This window comes from Aplosporella prunicola (genome assembly GCF_010093885.1).
Source record: "Aplosporella prunicola CBS 121167 unplaced genomic scaffold K452scaffold_33, whole genome shotgun sequence".
Classification (NCBI taxonomy): domain Eukaryota; kingdom Fungi; phylum Ascomycota; class Dothideomycetes; order Botryosphaeriales; family Aplosporellaceae; genus Aplosporella; species Aplosporella prunicola.
The window spans coordinates 1-16,278 of NW_022983561.1; the positions used below are offsets into that span (position 1 = coordinate 1).

Below are 16,278 nucleotides of genomic sequence, written 5' to 3' on the forward strand. Positions count from 1 at the left end.
CATCATCAGCATCATCAGCATCATCAGCATCATCAGCATCATCATCATCCTCGGACAACCTACCTACTCGTACTCTCATTCCGACTCGTTTCACACGGGCGCATGCGTTGAAGCCGGGCCGCCAGAGGTGGTTAGGCCAAGGGGATGTTGTGTCAAATACACTGGACCAATGAGAAAAAGGCCCGTTCTCGTAGTGACTTGTATGAGTAGAGTAGGTGGGACGGGAGTGGCGCCGCACGTGGCTGTGGGCGGGCTTTAAATTTAAAAGCGATCGTGTCCCCTCGGTCAACATCGCCGATGCATGGCACGGCCAGAGGAGAGGGCGGTCTCGCGCGGCGGCAGCGATTGGCCCGGCTGCAAAAACCGAAGAGACGTCGACTTGCTCGGAGCTGTCTCCGGCCCATACAGGACCATGACGACATGTTCATCGTGTGTCCCTGCTCGCATTTAGCCCTCGCCGTCCATTCCCACAGTCTCTCCAGCATCACTTCATCACCATGGCGGAGCTTGACTCTGTTTCTTTGCCCGACACGGGCGGAGGCGGACCTGCCTCCGAGCGCTCAGGCCGCGCCGCCATCGCCGCCCAAGCCTGCGAGACATGCCGCGCCCGCAAGTCGCGCTGCGACGAACAACGTCCCAAATGCGGTCTCTGTCGGCGCTTGGATGTGTCTTGCATCTACAGAGAACCGCGGCCGACCAAGTAAGTCTCGCACGCCTGCTGCTGCATGCCCGTCTTTACTCACGTTCCCTAGAAAGGACCAGACGTCAACCTTCATCCTGCAAACCATCCAACGCGTCGAGGACAAGCTGGACAGCATCTTGCGCACCCGTCGCCCTTCAAACTTCTCCGGCTTTGGCGCGCCCCCAACCCCCGTCTTCACGCCCAACGAGCTCGGTGCTGAGCAGGGCCTGCAGCCAAGGCACCAGCAGGCCCCTCCCAAGCTCACCAAGTCGACCTCGACTGTCGCCGAGGAGAATGCCGAAAACTACAAACGTCTGAAAGGCGCCCACTCGGTCATCATGTGGCCCGCAGTCCAGGCGCTATTCCTTTCGTGCGGCGGCGACGATCTCAAGCCTATCCTGGAAGAAGGCTCGAATTGGTTCATGCGACAAGAAATGCAAAAGCATCCCACCATCTTACCTTGCGATGTTGGCCTGCGCGCCGTGCCTCTGTTCAGTTTCGGTGATCCCGGTGCTCCCGGAAGGGTCCTGTTTCCAGACCTCAGTCAAGAATTGATGCGCCAGTACTCCGAGGAATACTTTGGCACGTACAACATGATATACCCCGTGCTGGACTGTGATACTTTCATGGAACAAACCCTACCACAGGTGTTGAAAGAAGGGTTTGGAGACGGCTGCCTGGCCTCGCTCATCGTGCTATTGGTCTGTACGCTGGGTAAGGTGGCAGTTGAGGGAACAAGCGGTCGTCCCATCTCTACCAAGGATGGAGTCGTTAGCGGGATACGGGGAGGCCGTCCTGAGAGACCTCCAGCACTTGAGATTTTTAATGAAGCAAGGCGAAGGACCGGATTTGTCCTGTCTCAATGCTCATTAGAGAACGCTCAAGTGCATCTACTGACAGCGTGCGTCGAACAATTGAACGGAACACGAACATGGCTGATTTAAGTTTCGGTAATACAGAATCTACTATGAGACTTGCTCCAGGCATATAGTAAGTGTACACTGGATTCTTTTTTAACGGAAAATTTCTAACGGCAGTTTGCAGGACTTTTGGCGTAGCGCTGTAACTGCGTCGGAGGCTATCAAAGCAATTCTGCGGTGCGTTTTGCAGTCTTTCGCGCCATTTTAGTTTGGCAGTGGAAATGACTAACGTTTTATTTAGATTGCCCATCGACTGGGATTCAAAGGAAGGCGACGTTATCAGGCGGGTGTATTGGTCGTGCAATATCATCGAAGCGTACGTTATCTGCGGGTCATTAATATGGTGGCACATACCCTTTACTAATGCTCCGCACAGTTGGTACAATCTGGATCTGAACCTGCCGCAAACGGGCATTGCAGACTTTCAAGACAGGGTTTCTTTGCCATTGTTTCGCCCGCGAGAAGACCTTACGAACTCGCTCAAAATCGAAGAAGCGAAGCACCAGTACAACTTTCTGGGAATGGTTGCAATACGTAAACTCATCAAAAGAATATATGAGACGATGTACGAAGGTAAGCTGCTTCAGATCTGCGGTCATTGTTTTGAAAATAATCAGACTAACAGTTTCCCCAGCAACGCCAGGAGGTCCCGAGGCAGGCCATGATACCCCTCCGATAGCCATCATCAAAGAGCTTGCCAGCCAGCTCGATGCATGGCGATCGCTTCTGCCTGAGCCTTTACAGTGGAGTGATGCCTCTCGCAACGACTACAAATACTATGACCCCAAAACCGACGAATCATACGAAGCTGTTTTCACTCCCAACACTGTCAATCCCGTCAATCAACCTTTGAACGTGGACGTAATCGTTGCGCAACTGCGCGCGCGCTACTACTATGCTCGCTTCATGATCTACCGTCCCTACCTATATAAAACGGTGCACTACCCGGACCTCGTGACCGAGGACGACATCAATTTTGCCACCCTGTGTCTTCAAAGCTGCATCCTTTGGCCCGTCAGCATGTCGCCGCCCAAGGACAAGAAGCGCTTGATTCCCAACATTTACGTCTGGACACAGAGTTTCTCAGCCTTCCTGCTTGTTTTTCGTGTCGTACGCGACCACCCTCTTCTGCGACAAATATGCGAGACGCGGCTTTCAATGGCACAAATTGAGGAGTCGATCAGCTTGATGATTGAGTGGATGGAGGACATGAAGCAAGTCGACGGTGTTGCGGACTGGAGCGCAAGGCTTGTGCAGCCACTGTATTATGGTTTTGGTATGAGGAGACCCAGCGACACGGAAAGTATGGTGACAATCTAGGGAGCGGTGCTAGGTATCTGTCAAGAAGGCGCGCGCGTTTGGCAAATCTGATGGGTTCCATCCAGCACTGGAGGAAAAAGAAAAAAGAGAAGTGTGTTACGAGATTAGCATTCGTTTGCGTGGAGCAAGAAGAAGGTTGTGTGGATTGGGATTTTTCTGCGCTCCAAGTCTGAAGCAGCTGATTCATTAGCGGGGTGAGGGGAGCAAAAGGAGTTGGGAATGAAAAACGTCGTGGGTGAGAACAAGGGTTCGTGTTCTTGATGATGATGATATTTATATACTCGACGGTGTCGTGAACGAAGATGAATCGGATGTGGGAGGAGGAGGAGGGTGGAGGAAAATTGTGTTGAATTAAAGGACGGAGCGACGTCACTGGAGACAGGGCGTTGGGTGTGGCTCGGATGCCGGGACGGAGCTAGTCAAACGGACAGGCCAAACCCTATCACGACATCAACCACCCACAATCGCGACATGCAAGCATTCTCTGATGCGCTCTCTCCGCCCCAACACCACTGAGTTCTCGAAGCAAGCAAGAAGCCACTCAAACCATGCGCCCGGATGCATCTCAATGCTTTTGGACCTGCCATAAATTACTAGCAGTTGACAAGCCCGTCGACTGCGCTGAGGCATGGAAAGACTTCCGCTCGTGCTCGCTTGAGCAGATGCCTCCGGGCGTGCATAGCCGATCATGACCTGCAGAGGATCAATCCTTTACGGCGCGTGTTTCCTAGTCCGCACTAATAGGCAGTGAGACGCAAGCCTTTGCGAATACGACATGGTAACGTCTCCATTCTTCTTTTGCAATCGTTGCATTTTCCTTGGTCTGCCGAACAATTCCGTGATTTCCCATGTCTTATCATGCCCAGTGGGGCCCGTTTCCAACAAGCCCCGATTACTCGCGTCAAATGCTCCAGACCGTCAGTGAGGCACACGCAGCCACTCAAAGCGGGGTACTATTTTCGGTGGATATAAGGCCTCTTATCATTGGCAGGAGATGTGGCGTTCGGTTATCCCACTGTAATGATCCTAGGCGAGGTTGGCATCTTTGTAGGTCCGAATCACATCATCCAGTGCCTCCGCTTTGCTTTGCATTGGCAACAGTTTAAAAGAACGATTGACCTGGATATGTTGAAGACATAACCGACGACCCTCAGAACTGGCATCCCGGCGACCCAATGGCTCGGAACTCTTCTTCCGCCGAAAGCGTGGTCCTGGAACTGCCCAAGGACGAGAAGGCTCACGATACCATCACGCCGTCCATGGAGGCGCAACAGACGACATCTTTCGCTGCCGAACCAATCCCAAAGGATGGCTTCCATGTCCATACCCGCGAGTCGGGTAGCAGCTCCGGATGCCACAGTGGTTACAGCGACAACCATGTCTTTTCTGATCCGACTGTCGCGGAGTACTACATGTCCGTCTATGAGAAGGCCGACTACGAGTGTCGCCATGAGTTCGATCCTAAATTTGAGTGGACACCAGAGGAGGAAAAGGCACTCATACGGAAGCTGGACTGGCGTGTGTGCGCGTGGGCAGTAAGTTCTTTCGGATCCTGTTTGTTGTTCTGATACACTGACGAGATCAAGTGTGTTATGTTTTTCGGTCTCCAAGTAGACCGTGGGAACCTTAAACAAGCTGTTTCAGACAATATGCTGGATGACCTTAATCTGTCGACAAATGGTATGTTTCATCGATACTAAAGTCTAGTCATCTCTAATACCAAACCAGATTACAACTTCGGCAACACCATTTTCCTCATCTCTTTCCTCCTTGCCGAGCTTCCTTCACAGCTAGTCTCCAAAAAATTGGGCCCTGACCGCTGGATCCCGCTCCAGATAACCCTCTGGTCAATCGTCGCCATCTGCCAATGCGCGCTGACGGGCAAGCGCAGCTTCTACGCCACGCGATCCATGCTCGGCCTCCTCGAAGGCGGATTCATCCCGGACATTGTTCTCTGGCTATCGTACTTCTACACGAGCCGGGAGTTGCCAACGCGACTAAGTTTCTTTTGGACGGCGCTCTCAACGACGATGATCGTAACATCGCTGCTCGCGTTTGCACTGCTGCACATGCGCGGAGTATCAGACTGGGCGGGCTGGCGCTGGCTGTTCCTCATTGAAGGACTGATCACGCTGGTAGTCGGCCTTTCATCCTTCTTCATGATGCCCGCCTCGGCCGTACAGACCAAGACGTGGTTCCGGCCCAAGGGCTGGTTCAATGACCGCGAGCTCAAGATCGCCGTCAACCGCGTGCTGCGCGACGACCCGTCCAAGGGCGACATGCATAACCGGCAGGCCATCACGCCCAAGCGCCTCTGGAATGCCGCCAAGGACTACGACCTCTGGCCTATTTACGCTATTGGTTTGCTGGCGTATACGCCGCAGGGCGCCGTCGAACAGTATATCACGCTGACGCTCAAGAGCGTCGGCTTCAGCACCGTAAGTACCGCCCTGCATCGCCATTTACATCCCCAGCACAGGCGCGCAGTTGTTAACCCAGCCGCGCACAGTTCAACACGAACCTGCTCGCGATCCCATACAACGTGTTCCACATCATTCTGCTCCTAACCGTAACACGCATCAGCGAGTGGCTAAACTCGCGCGCGCTCGTCGCCGTGTGGACGAGTGTGTGGACGCTGCCGTGCGTCATCGCGCTACGCTACTGGCCAGGCACCATGGTCAACGGGATGGGCACGTACGCGCTCGTCACCGTCCTGCTCAGCGCGCCCTACTGCCACGCCATCGTCGTGGCCTGGACGTCCAAAAACTCCAACAACGTCGGCACCCGCACCGTCTCCGCCGCCATGTACAACATGACGGTGCAGCTGGGCAACATCATCTCCGCGAACGTGTACCGCGAGAACGACAAGCCCCTCTACCATAAGGGCAATAGGTCGTTGCTTGTTATTAACGTCATTGCGATTGCGACGTTTTTGTTTGCAAAGGGCTATTATGTTTGGCGGAATAAGTCGAGGGACAAAAAGTGGCAGGCTATGTCGGCTGAGGTGAGTTTACTGTCAAGAAGTGTTGGGTGTGCTTGAGGCTAATTTTCGTGCAGCAACGCGCGCATTATATCAAGACGACGACGGATCGTGGGAGCAAGCGCCTAGACTTCAGGTTTGCGCACTAGGTGTCCTGCTAGGGAGAGATTTCTTTTTCGTACGTAGGGTGGGGTTTCTTCTTGGGGCTTGGGCTTGGGACTGTGGATAAAACAAAAGGCGGTTAAGTACTGTAGGAATGGTTTTTTGATTTTGAGCGTTTGGCTGCTGGCTGGCTGAGCTTAGGAAGAGGTTTGTGGGGTGAAGCCTGGTGATGGGCTTGACTGTGCTAGGGTTTGTGGGAGGTGGTTGGCGATTGGTGGGAGATATAAATATCGTTTTGTGTCTTTTGTTTGATGATTGGTTCGGGAGTGTAAAGTTGTGTTTAAGGTTTATCGACCTCTTCTTTTTTTCAGACATTGCATTTGCATATATGCACTCGGAGGTCTTCTATAAATTGGCCTCAAGCCACGGTTTTGTGATATCACTAATTGTGTACACTTTTCAAAGCCAAAGCGCAATGTATTTTGGTGGGTATCGTAAAGTGTTGAATCAGTGTGTTGCGAATATTGAGGCCCTGAAGGTATAGACTGATTTGCCTATGAAATCCTTGAACGCCCTACGCGGATCGCAAATTCAAAAGACCCGTCGCTGTGGTACTGATCTGCATATATGCGTTAGAGAAAACATAGTTCCAGAACTCTGGTTACTCACACGGCCGAGCTGAGCGGACCTGGTGCTGCCATGTAGCGATACCGATAACAACGGAGGAGAGTGCCAGGATAGTAGCCAAGACGCCAAAGGTGATGTTTATCTCATCATTTATGGACAGATCTCTCTGGGCGAGCGCGGGCATACTGACAGAAAGGAAAGGAGGGGCAAAGGATGGCGGGAGAGGCGTGACTGCGGGGCAAGCATGGTACTCTCCCAGCTTTAAAAAAAATATTTATACCGGTATGGATCAGCAGTAATAGCGCATTGGTTTGCAGGCGTTTCTGACCGCTGAATTGCCGTTGGGACAGGAACACTCCACGTAGTTGTGGTTTCCACGTGCGATTAGTTCGGCTATGCAGGGCTGACAGGCTTCGATTCCCCTTGACACGCCACCTGTTTGCCCTGTCGCCTGCGAGCCAACGAAGTTTTTTTTTGCTGTCGTGGGGTCGCGGGTGCGACGTGGGATGCTTGGGACCCTGCTGCGCTGTCCATGTAGCTGAAGCAGTCTTCAGCCACTGGGGTGGTAGTTGAGGCTCTTCACTAGGGGGTTCGAGCAAGTAATCGGCTACACCGGACTTGCTCAGCCTCGGAGCACTCGATCGTACCGAAGAATACTACACTGCGTTGCATCGCCCTGTACTGCCTACCATCAGCGTCAGCTGCTGCTGCTACATTATTAGGACAACAGTGTTTAGCCAATCATCTCCACGTTGTCGTCATGGAGCAGGAGAGTTGAGTATGAGAAAAAGTTGCGTAGAGTCCAGTGCTTACCTGCTACGTGGAGATCTGTCTGTGGGTTAGCAAAAAAGAAATAGAAAGTATTCATGTCCGTGAACTGTGGATTATTTAGTGTTGTAGGTGTTAAGTTGACCGAGAGCATTTAATAGAGATATTGTCCAAAGCTGCAATGTATCTAGTATTGATAATTAGCATGCAATATATGTTAATGCCAGCCTAGCCCCTAAGTAAGCTTGCGCCATGCATTAAACTCGGGGCCGCACTAGCCTATTCGGTTAATTAGGTAGAGGTCTGGGGTGATTGTTGAGTAGACATCGCTGCCTGCGATATCTTTTTTCTTAAAGTCAATACCTCCTTCAGAATCTACGCATTTACATAGAAATTACTCTGGCCTGTGGAGTAGTAGTAAGTGCCGAATCGACCTAAAATTCATCAGTGTATTTAGATTATGTAGCTTGTGCAAGGCGCATACGGAAAGATTAATACATCGGGTAGCGATGAGAATACCATGGTTTGCTATTCAACGAGAATTGAAGCAATTTCTGCGTCCTGTGATGCTTAGAAATGTGTTAACATGAAGGGCTGCCGCATACTCCTCATAAAGGTTAAAGGGCGGTTAGAGTCATTAATTGGTCTTGCCCGTTCCAGTTTTTGGCAATCGCATTGTTGAAAATTTATGAAGATCCCGAGTTCCCACTTAGATGCACTTCGAAGTATTGTCGAAACTCTGCCTGCTTGCTACTCCGCTTGCTGAGGTGTTGATATTCCCTCGCGGGTCTAGAGCTCGGACCCGGGTTCTCGTGTAATTGCTGTTGGTACTAGTCTTGTCTGTCCCCTGTAGTTACATATGCTCTCCGAGGGTTCGTCTTTATATTATTTATGTGAGCATGGATGAAACAGAAATATGTCCTGTCTACACTTGGAAGTGGGCGATTTTTTGATAGCCATTTGACAACATCCACGATAATTAAAACGAGAGATAGAAGACTTTGTAAGACACCGAAGATAATATTAATTTGGCTTTCTCTAGAGAAATCTCTCTGTGTGATTGCTGGCATATTGGTAAGAAGACAGACAGAAGTCCTCGGAATGAAACTTTATCGTTCAAAAGAAATCGAAGGTAGGCGTTAGGTATTTGTAGATTGATGTGAGCTGAGAGAGGCTCACCGAGACATACACATCTCATGATTTGTCGGCATTGAAGCTGACGGATATGCTATGTAGGCTGAAGGATTCCAAGTGTTTATTAGCTACGCTCTACTATTGGCGCGTGTCAGCCAGCCACTGCACAGCCCTAGATGCAAATACCCACGTAACTGATCCCCGAGAATGCACTGCTCATGCAGCCGTATGAAAACAACAGATTTGTATCTAATTTGTGGAGCGATGTGACTCTGACGGCCCCTCAGTGAAGCGAACTATGTGCGTGTAAATTAGATGCGCACGCCGGTGAGACCATTTCTGGTAGCAACCACGCGGAAGCAAGCAACAGAAAGCAGCAAGGGACCTGTATACCCCTGGTACCTGCATCAAGCTCAAGGATCGGCAAAGAGAGCATGGGGCCCGCAAGCATCTCATCACACCACATAGCGATAAGCCGCATTAGACCTATGCGTGTTTGAAAGCCTCCGATTGGCTGTCCTACCACGCAGTGAATCCGCAAGCCTGGTACACGGTGAACTTCAATACCATCTCATCCCAAGCTCAACTATACGAGAGAGTTTTTGCGGAATTTCTCAAAATATTAGTGGTGATAGTGATACATATAAAATGAAACAAAAGTATGGACTCTTTTATATTCAGAATAGTATTAACACCAAGTCTCCGTCTACACGACCCCGTTTCTTCGCCTTATCAATGCTGTTCCATGCCATCCATGCCACTGCCTCGAAGTGTTTCCAAGTGCCATCACCGTCTGTCAGATAATTTGTGTGCTTGGTACCGTAATTAGTCCCGCGTATGCCCCATGCGAAACGCTACGTAGATTCCACTGCCACATTGGTCTGGATCTATCTTTGTCAGAGGAAGTATGTTTTCAACATCAAACAAATACCTACCCCTTCTAGTCGAGGGAAATTGTTGCTTCCATGTTACAATACCAACAAAAGTAGGAGCAACAGATAGGAGAGCAGCTAAGACGCCAAATGCAACGTTTATCTCGTTGTTTTCGGAGAGGTCTCTTTGGTCGATTGCTGGCATTTGGTAAGTGAAGAATTGGTTTTGTATTGATGAAGTGATCGAGGGATATTGCTCAGTTATTATATAAAGACGTCTCCCTCGAAAATGGCAACAGGCTCACACAGCCTAGCCCCTCTTCCTCAAAGGGCTGACTAGGGCTTGACAACCCCTGTCAAGATCTCAGTCCCGTTACTCCCGTGTATGCGGCTTTTTCGCCCTCCTTGTCGCCCAATGATTTATTTTTTTCGGATGACGTTTCAAGCCAGCATAACTGACCAATTGACTGCTAGCTACATAACCTCCGAATCATGACTGGATTTCAAAGTCTTTTTATGTACATTTTATTCTACCCGCGCCGTACTTGCTACCCCTGTTAACTACTGCCGAACAGCCCCGCCGGATCTGACTGGAAATTAAATCCGGACCGTAAGTGCAGCTTTCCCTCACTCATGCACATATGCACATCTACGAAAGAGTGCGTGCAACGTAACTTGATCCCCTAATCCTGCACGCGGCGAGCGCTTTGATTGGGTAGAGTCAACACGAGATCAAACACAGGCCGACAGGGAGCGTGCATACAGAGTGCGGAATAGTCCAGTTCGACTCCAATTTTCGACTAGACTGAATAGACTGCTCCTAAATAGGTTCGATTCGACCCGGGCTACAAGGGGGCTGAATGGACTGCAGTCGGTCTAAAGAAGGCTCTACTATAATTATTTTCTACTAAGTAGCCTCTACGCGCGTATAAATTTGCCAAGTGGCATCTTCGTACGTATACGAATAATGGTAGCGACCTAAATTTAGTAAAGCGCTACTTATAATCGGTACAAGGCATACCTCTACCTTACTTCGGCTACCTTAAGGCCACCTTCAGGCTACCTTTTAGACCGACTATAGACCTTCTAGATAGGTTCGATTCGACCCGGGCTGTAGCGACCCCGCCCGAACCTACGGTCTGAACCACTTTTCGACTGGTCTATTCCGCACTCTGCGTGCATATATTAAAGTGCAACGAGCCCTGGAATCCAAACTAGCTATTAGTAGTGAAATGCCTGCTGATTCATCTCGCACAATTGTCCTCGAGCCTCAAGGGCAAGGAATATACGATGTCAGCTAACAAGCAGCCGAACAGATTGGCTTATATTCTATCCTGGAAAACCCAGCATGAGAGGCCGCCAACTTGACGATCTGGCAACTTGCAGGGGCACGTGAGAAGCTCAGCCACGCCCTCGTACACACACACACACCCGAAACCTCCGTATCCATAGCGTCGGAAATGGCGTTGCCGATTAGCGACAGCGCCCAGCCTTGTCTATTACGGGATCGCCGAATTGCGCCAACGCGGTTCTAGGAAAAGGTAAGCTTCCGCCAATTGCCATGTACTTATACACACACACACGCACACACACACACATACATCTGTATGTGGAACTTGGATGTAAATTTAAACCCTGAATAATTTGTCTACCTCTAAATATTTTGCCCACCCCACGTGAGCATATTGTCGACAAAGATACAAAGATGCTTCTCACACATAACTTACCTCTAAGCTATAGTTGAACTTGAGAGTAAAGTGATTCTCAGTATAGCGTAGTAAGGAGAACATTAAGCACATCATTGCGCTAGCTCAATTCGGTTAGCTTGCTTAAGACTAGTTAATGGTTGGGTCTATATTTACCGACTGCGACCTCCTCTTTTCAAATAAATAGTCTTATTCTAATCTTTATCACGATCGCGTTGTGATGAGGTCTTGTACTACAGCACTAATGGCCGTAGTAACTGTAGGTGCGTCAGTGTATGCAGATAGCGGTGCTTGCGCAGGCACAAGCGTAAAGAGCGTCATACCGTACGACGAAGAAGCCACGCAAAGATCTACTAGTCTCGTGCCCTTCTCCGGAGAACGGAAAACAGACCATCCAGGTGCTTGTACGACCAAGGGTACACGCGATTGCGAAGCTCCACCGAACTCGTCCTGTCGCTGTTCGTTTACTGGAAACAGTAGTTGTGGAAATGCGGGAGAAATATTGGTGACTTTTGTTATAGAGGGGCGCTGAGCTTAGCGGTAGTGTAGAGGCAATAAGTATGTCGTTCCCTGACTCCTATTCCAACGTGTACGCCGTTATAGACTCCAAGTAATCCCGCCACTTCCTAACACAGTTCACATAGAATGTTGAACACGATTCTATCGGTCAAATGCCCTGTTCCTGGCCCGGTATGTGGCAATAGAGCTAGACCTGTGAGCTCCCAATGCGGAACGCAAGTTCAAGCCTCTATTGCGATAGTGTAGGTCTGAATATAAATCAGAAAAATATATGACTTCGGAGCTATACTTACTCCTTCGAGATGAGCGAACTTGGTGCTGCCATGATGCAATGCCCACCACCACCGCGGTTAGGGCTAACACTGTTGCTAGGACGCCAAAGGCGATGCTTATTCTATCGCTTGTGGGTAGATCGCCTTGAGTGATCGGCGGCATGTTGGAAAGGGATTTGAGTGGAGGAAAACAGAAGAAATCTTTGTGAGTTGGAAAGAGTAAGAGAGCAGTGGCATGCTGCGAAAAGAAAGAATATATAGGCTTGTAATCGCATTCTCATACACGGCTGTATCAAGGGCCAAGATATGCAGTATCTACCATGGCTGATTGTGGCGCAGCGATGATGGGCTGCGGGGGAGCTTGCTAGCTTGCTAATTGATGGGCTGATGCGGCCCACGACATTGGCCGAATTCTGATACCCGGGGGCAGTCAGCAAATCGGGAGGAAAGGGAAGTATGGAACTGGTCAGCGGGCCGGAACTAATAGGGATGCACGAGGCACATTTCGGGCAAGACGCGAATGACACTCTAGAGGGTGGCTGTTGGTGAGCCGCGATAAATGGGGACGCAAGAGGGATGTTTTAGGCAAGATGCGGGTACCACTCTAGAGTAAAAGTAGCAATTGCTGAGCCGCGACAAACAGGGGCGTAAGAGGGACGGCTAAGTGCTAGCAGAGCTGGAAAGCGGAGGTGCAGGTGCGGATGCAAGCGAACGCCAGAATCTTGCATAAACCCCAGCCTGACACGTCCGCGACCGATTGGTACCATGTCAGTTATTGGTCCCGTTGCGACCATCTGATATGGGTTAAAACATCAATCATCACAAACCGCCAAACCTAGACCATCTCAACAAACCTCACAGCAACCACAACACCGCCGCCAGCACCAGGGAAGATACAACAAAGCCTTTATTACAACTCTCTTCTCAAACCTACAACCCGCCCAACAACTCTGCCAGCGTAATGGGTTTCCTCACCGCATTTGAGAAACCCTCATGATAACTCACCCACACCTTCCCCTCCGCATGCTGGCCCGAAGCAGCATCCGCCTCGCCCTTAGCAGCAGCGCCCTCCCTCTTCTCCACCACCTTCACCTTCTCCACAATCTCCCTGCCAAAGAAATCTCTCTTGACAACCACCTTCTCCTTCTCCACCACTTCATCCACACTCATCGCATCCCCACCAGCAGCAGCGTCATCCACGCCCACCGCCGCACCTCCGCGCTTCTTCCTTGCCTCCGCCTCCGCCTTCAGGCTCTCCTTCCTAAACTCCGCGTCCAGGATCTGGCGCACAGCGAAGCGGACCCTATCCTCCTTGCGGAGCCCCATCGTCTCAAAAGCACCGAGCACATCCAGCGGCGGCTCCATGCGAAAGACCCAGCCGCCCGAGCCGGAGCGCGCATCCGCGCCGAAATCGATGCGGGACTTGTCGAAGCGGACGCCCGTGGCCGCCATGGCGTTGACCGAGCGCAGCACCAGCGCCTTCTCCGACGCCTTGCGCACCGACGCCGTCGCGCTGTTTGTGCGCTTGTCGCCGGGCGCTGCCGACGACGACGCCGTGTTGATGACGACAGGCTTGACGTCCGGCCCCAGCATCCGCAGCACGTATGGCAGCAGCTCCGTCGCGATTTCCGCTGTGTTGCGGTAGATGCGCGTGAGTGGTAGGCTGAGACCCGCTTGGAAGCTGCTGAGGTGCGCGAGGTTGGCTTTGGATTGCTCGTGCATTTGGTAGGGGGCTGAGGGGCCGGAGAAGGGCGCTGGTTCCGCGTCCTGTCCGGCTGGGTCGCTGGGGTTGGATTTGATGTTGTTGTAGGAGGTTGAGGTGGTGGATAGGGAGGGTCGGATGGAGGAGGCGAAGAGGTCGTGGAAGGCGAGGACGGGCGTCGAGAGGTAGGGAGCCAGTTCCCATTCTTGGCCGCCGTGGACGGCGGAGGAGATGCTGTCGTGGAAGTGGAGCCAGGAGTAAGCGGCAGTGGGCTTGCTCAGGAGAGTATCATCCTGGAACGGCTGAACAGGGTAATTGGTGAAGCAGTCTGGAAGAGCATTAGTATGAGTACAACTTTTGGGGTGAAGGAAAGTAAGATTTACCTGTCACAATGCGGTCTATATCGCCGCTTGTGTTGACGATTTCACTCAGACGCCCCATCGCAAACCGCTTGCTGGCTTCGGCGACGCCAATCTTCCCTGCTCTTTCCACGTCCGCTTTCGACGCTTCTGCGGCTGCAGCTGACTTGGGAAAGCCAGCGCCTTCCTTGAAAACGCGGTCGACAACTTCCTTGGCGCCTCCTCGACCTAAGCCTCTTGCAGCTCCACCTCCATGCGACAGGTCGTTCAGGACATGGTCTTCAATCCATTTGCGGGTCAGTCGTCTGTCTCCAGATGATTCTGCCATGAGCTTCCTCGCAACCCACTCGCCGACGACCATGACACCACGAACATCGCCCTCTCCAGTGCCGCCACCACCGCCGTCTTTGCGACTGCTAATACCCCACGCAGCTTCACAAAGACGTCTAACTCCATCGGTATCTGCGGGTACGCCCTCCCGCTCAAAAATAGAATGCAGTCGCGGGACGACCATGTTAAGTGGCGGCTTGCGAATATGGATGATTTCAGCAACAGAAGACTGGCGAAGAGGCCTAAGAGATGGATGGTAGACATCGTTACAAATAAGAATCAGTGGTCGCAAGAGACGGAAATTATCTCCTTTCTTCTTCCGCTTGGTGGTTGCCGAGCTTTCTGATGGTTTCGGCGCGGAGTTCTTCTGGTCGAGATTGACGAGGTCAATCAAGGCTTTGATGAAACCACCCTCACCACCTCCGCCACCTCCGCCGACAACACCATCGACTTCGTCCACGACGACGCAGACAGGCTTGCCTGCTTTCCTAACCTTACTTCCGGCAGAAGTTTTGGTCTCAATGCCCTTGACGTTTTCGGTACCAACCATATCTCTAATACGGCCTTTGACTACATCGCGGCTCCGCTCGTCGCTAGCGTTGATCTCTTGTACTTCGTATCCGGCTTGGCGAGCACAAACATGTGCCAGCGTCGTCTTTCCAAGCCCTGGCGGGCCTGTAAGGAGAAGGATCTTGCGGTGCCTACCCTCCTCATCCAGGTTCGGCTGGCCATAAGGTTTGATACTCTTGGGCTTTGGGCGGCTTGAGCCAGGGAAAACAGTTGGATCCCAGGCTTTGAGCCAGCGGAGGACTGAACGATGCGTCCGTTCATCGCCAACCAGGTCCGTGAATTTTCTAGCACGATATTTCTCGGTCCACATGAGCGTCCTTCCTTTTCGGTCTGTTGACCTCTCGACCGACGGGGCCGGCGCATTAATCTGCATTTGCTCGGTAGCACGAGCAAGTTCTTCCGTTTCTTTCGCTGCGTCATCCATGAGCTGGTGGATGTCAATGCCATAGTAACTCTTTCTCGCGTGGCCGGTTTTGGATGTGGATCGAGCCGCAATCAATTGTTCGTAGGATAATGAAGGCGCAGGCTTTCGCTCGGCTACATATGTACTCTTTCCAGAACATGTTCTGATGGTAAGTGGTAATTTGCGGGACTGGGAACTAATGGTCGGCTGAGAATGTGGGAGGTCGGGAGTTGGTACAACGTCCGTATCAACAATCGCACCCTGGTCTGGTAGATCTTCATCCATTTCAAATGATGACGCTTCCTGCATGCTGGGCTGCTGAGCGATGTTCTGCGCAAACAATTTCCGCTTGTTTTGCGCAGCCTTGACCGCCGCGTAGTCCTCTTCGTCGTCTGACTCGTCTGCCAGGAAACCCCCGAACATTGTGTTGCCATTGTTCGCCGAAATGTCATGCAGCGGGTCCCGGTGACCTTCTATCTTCCTCCTCTTCCTGGGCGAATCCCCGCCCGGCGACGGGTTTCGGTGGTGTGCGATTGGCGACGACATGATGGACATGGCGAGAGCAGGCGGCGAGGAGGGCAGCGCCTTTGGGCTGGAGGTGTACAATAATGGTTGCAGTAATTGTTGGCGTTTTATTGGTGTGTCTACTCAGCGTCAGACGCGTCACGCGCGAGTCGGACGAGAGACGTCACCAATGAAATGGTCTTCCTCGCTGCGGAAGACGTCGGGGACTTTCCACGCTCTGTGCTGGATGACGACGCGATCTTTGTTTTTGGCGAGTCGGGTTTCTTCCTTCTGCAGCTGCAGGGCCTCGAGTTCGTCGGAGTGCGAGCTGGTGGGGATGGCGAGCTCGAGCTCGGAGTGCAGGAAGACGGCAGGGTCAAAGGAAGAAGGGAGGTCGTCGGCGGCGGCGAGGTCAGGTGGTAGTAATTGCGACGGTGGGCCCATCTGGTGTGGATAATGGTGGTGGTGGTAATGGTGGTGATGACCTAGCCTAGCGCACGCGTGTGCA

The 16,278-nt window shown here is 51.8% G+C and overlaps 5 protein-coding genes across 5 annotated transcripts; 2 read left to right on the forward strand and 3 right to left on the reverse strand.

Annotated features, from left to right (window-relative positions):
• Nucleotides 1–300: 300 nt before the first annotated feature.
• K452DRAFT_278936 (uncharacterized protein) lies at nt 301–2,922 on the forward strand (the record flags this gene model as incomplete). Its single annotated transcript, XM_033539391.1, has 7 exons — nt 301–700; nt 753–1,583; nt 1,642–1,672; nt 1,727–1,779; nt 1,844–1,918; nt 1,979–2,175; nt 2,228–2,922. Exons 1-7 carry the CDS (start codon nt 498–500, stop codon nt 2,920–2,922), a joined length of 2,085 nt encoding a protein of 694 aa, XP_033392851.1. The 5' UTR covers nt 301–497.
• Nucleotides 2,923–3,923: 1,001 nt separating this feature from the next.
• Nucleotides 3,924–6,359, forward strand: K452DRAFT_278940 (uncharacterized protein). Its single transcript, XM_033539392.1, has 5 exons — nt 3,924–4,457; nt 4,509–4,602; nt 4,651–5,360; nt 5,432–5,926; nt 5,980–6,359. Exons 1-5 carry the CDS (start codon nt 4,098–4,100, stop codon nt 6,049–6,051), a joined length of 1,731 nt encoding a protein of 576 aa, XP_033392852.1. The 5' UTR covers nt 3,924–4,097; the 3' UTR covers nt 6,052–6,359.
• Nucleotides 5,938–6,553, reverse strand: K452DRAFT_112966 (uncharacterized protein). The gene has a single exon (XM_033535051.1). The coding sequence runs from the start codon at nt 6,377–6,379 to the stop codon at nt 6,035–6,037; it is 345 nt and encodes a 114-aa protein (XP_033392853.1). The 5' UTR covers nt 6,380–6,553; the 3' UTR covers nt 5,938–6,034.
• K452DRAFT_291790 (uncharacterized protein) lies at nt 6,488–6,959 on the reverse strand. The gene is made up of 2 exons (XM_033541250.1): nt 6,674–6,959; nt 6,488–6,623 (listed from the first exon to the last, which is right to left on the reverse strand). Exons 1-2 carry the CDS (start codon nt 6,813–6,815, stop codon nt 6,559–6,561), a joined length of 207 nt encoding a protein of 68 aa, XP_033392854.1. The 5' UTR covers nt 6,816–6,959; the 3' UTR covers nt 6,488–6,558.
• A 5,795-nt stretch (nt 6,960–12,754) lies between these two features.
• K452DRAFT_291791 (uncharacterized protein) lies at nt 12,755–16,091 on the reverse strand. The gene is made up of 2 exons (XM_033541251.1): nt 13,988–16,091; nt 12,755–13,932 (listed from the first exon to the last, which is right to left on the reverse strand). Exons 1-2 carry the CDS (start codon nt 15,687–15,689, stop codon nt 12,833–12,835), a joined length of 2,802 nt encoding a protein of 933 aa, XP_033392855.1. The 5' UTR covers nt 15,690–16,091; the 3' UTR covers nt 12,755–12,832.
• Between the last annotated feature and the right edge of the window lie 187 nt (nt 16,092–16,278).

Coding starts and splice junctions, on each gene's coding strand:
- K452DRAFT_291790 (XM_033541250.1), bottom strand. CDS start 6,815: ATGCCCGCGCTCGCCCAGAGAGATCTGTCCATAAATGATGAGATAAAC. Junction 6,624..6,673: donor GGTCCGCTCAGCTCGGCCGT/GTGAGTAACCAG, acceptor GCATATATGCAG/ATCAGTACCACAGCGACGGG.
- K452DRAFT_278940 (XM_033539392.1), top strand. CDS start 4,098: ATGGCTCGGAACTCTTCTTCCGCCGAAAGCGTGGTCCTGGAACTGCCC. Junction 4,458..4,508: donor GGCGTGTGTGCGCGTGGGCA/GTAAGTTCTTTC, acceptor GACGAGATCAAG/TGTGTTATGTTTTTCGGTCT. Junction 5,927..5,979: donor GGCAGGCTATGTCGGCTGAG/GTGAGTTTACTG, acceptor ATTTTCGTGCAG/CAACGCGCGCATTATATCAA.
- K452DRAFT_112966 (XM_033535051.1), bottom strand. CDS start 6,379: ATGTCTGAAAAAAAGAAGAGGTCGATAAACCTTAAACACAACTTTACA.
- K452DRAFT_291791 (XM_033541251.1), bottom strand. CDS start 15,689: ATGTTCGGGGGTTTCCTGGCAGACGAGTCAGACGACGAAGAGGACTAC. Junction 13,933..13,987: donor TATAGACCGCATTGTGACAG/GTAAATCTTACT, acceptor ATGCTCTTCCAG/ACTGCTTCACCAATTACCCT.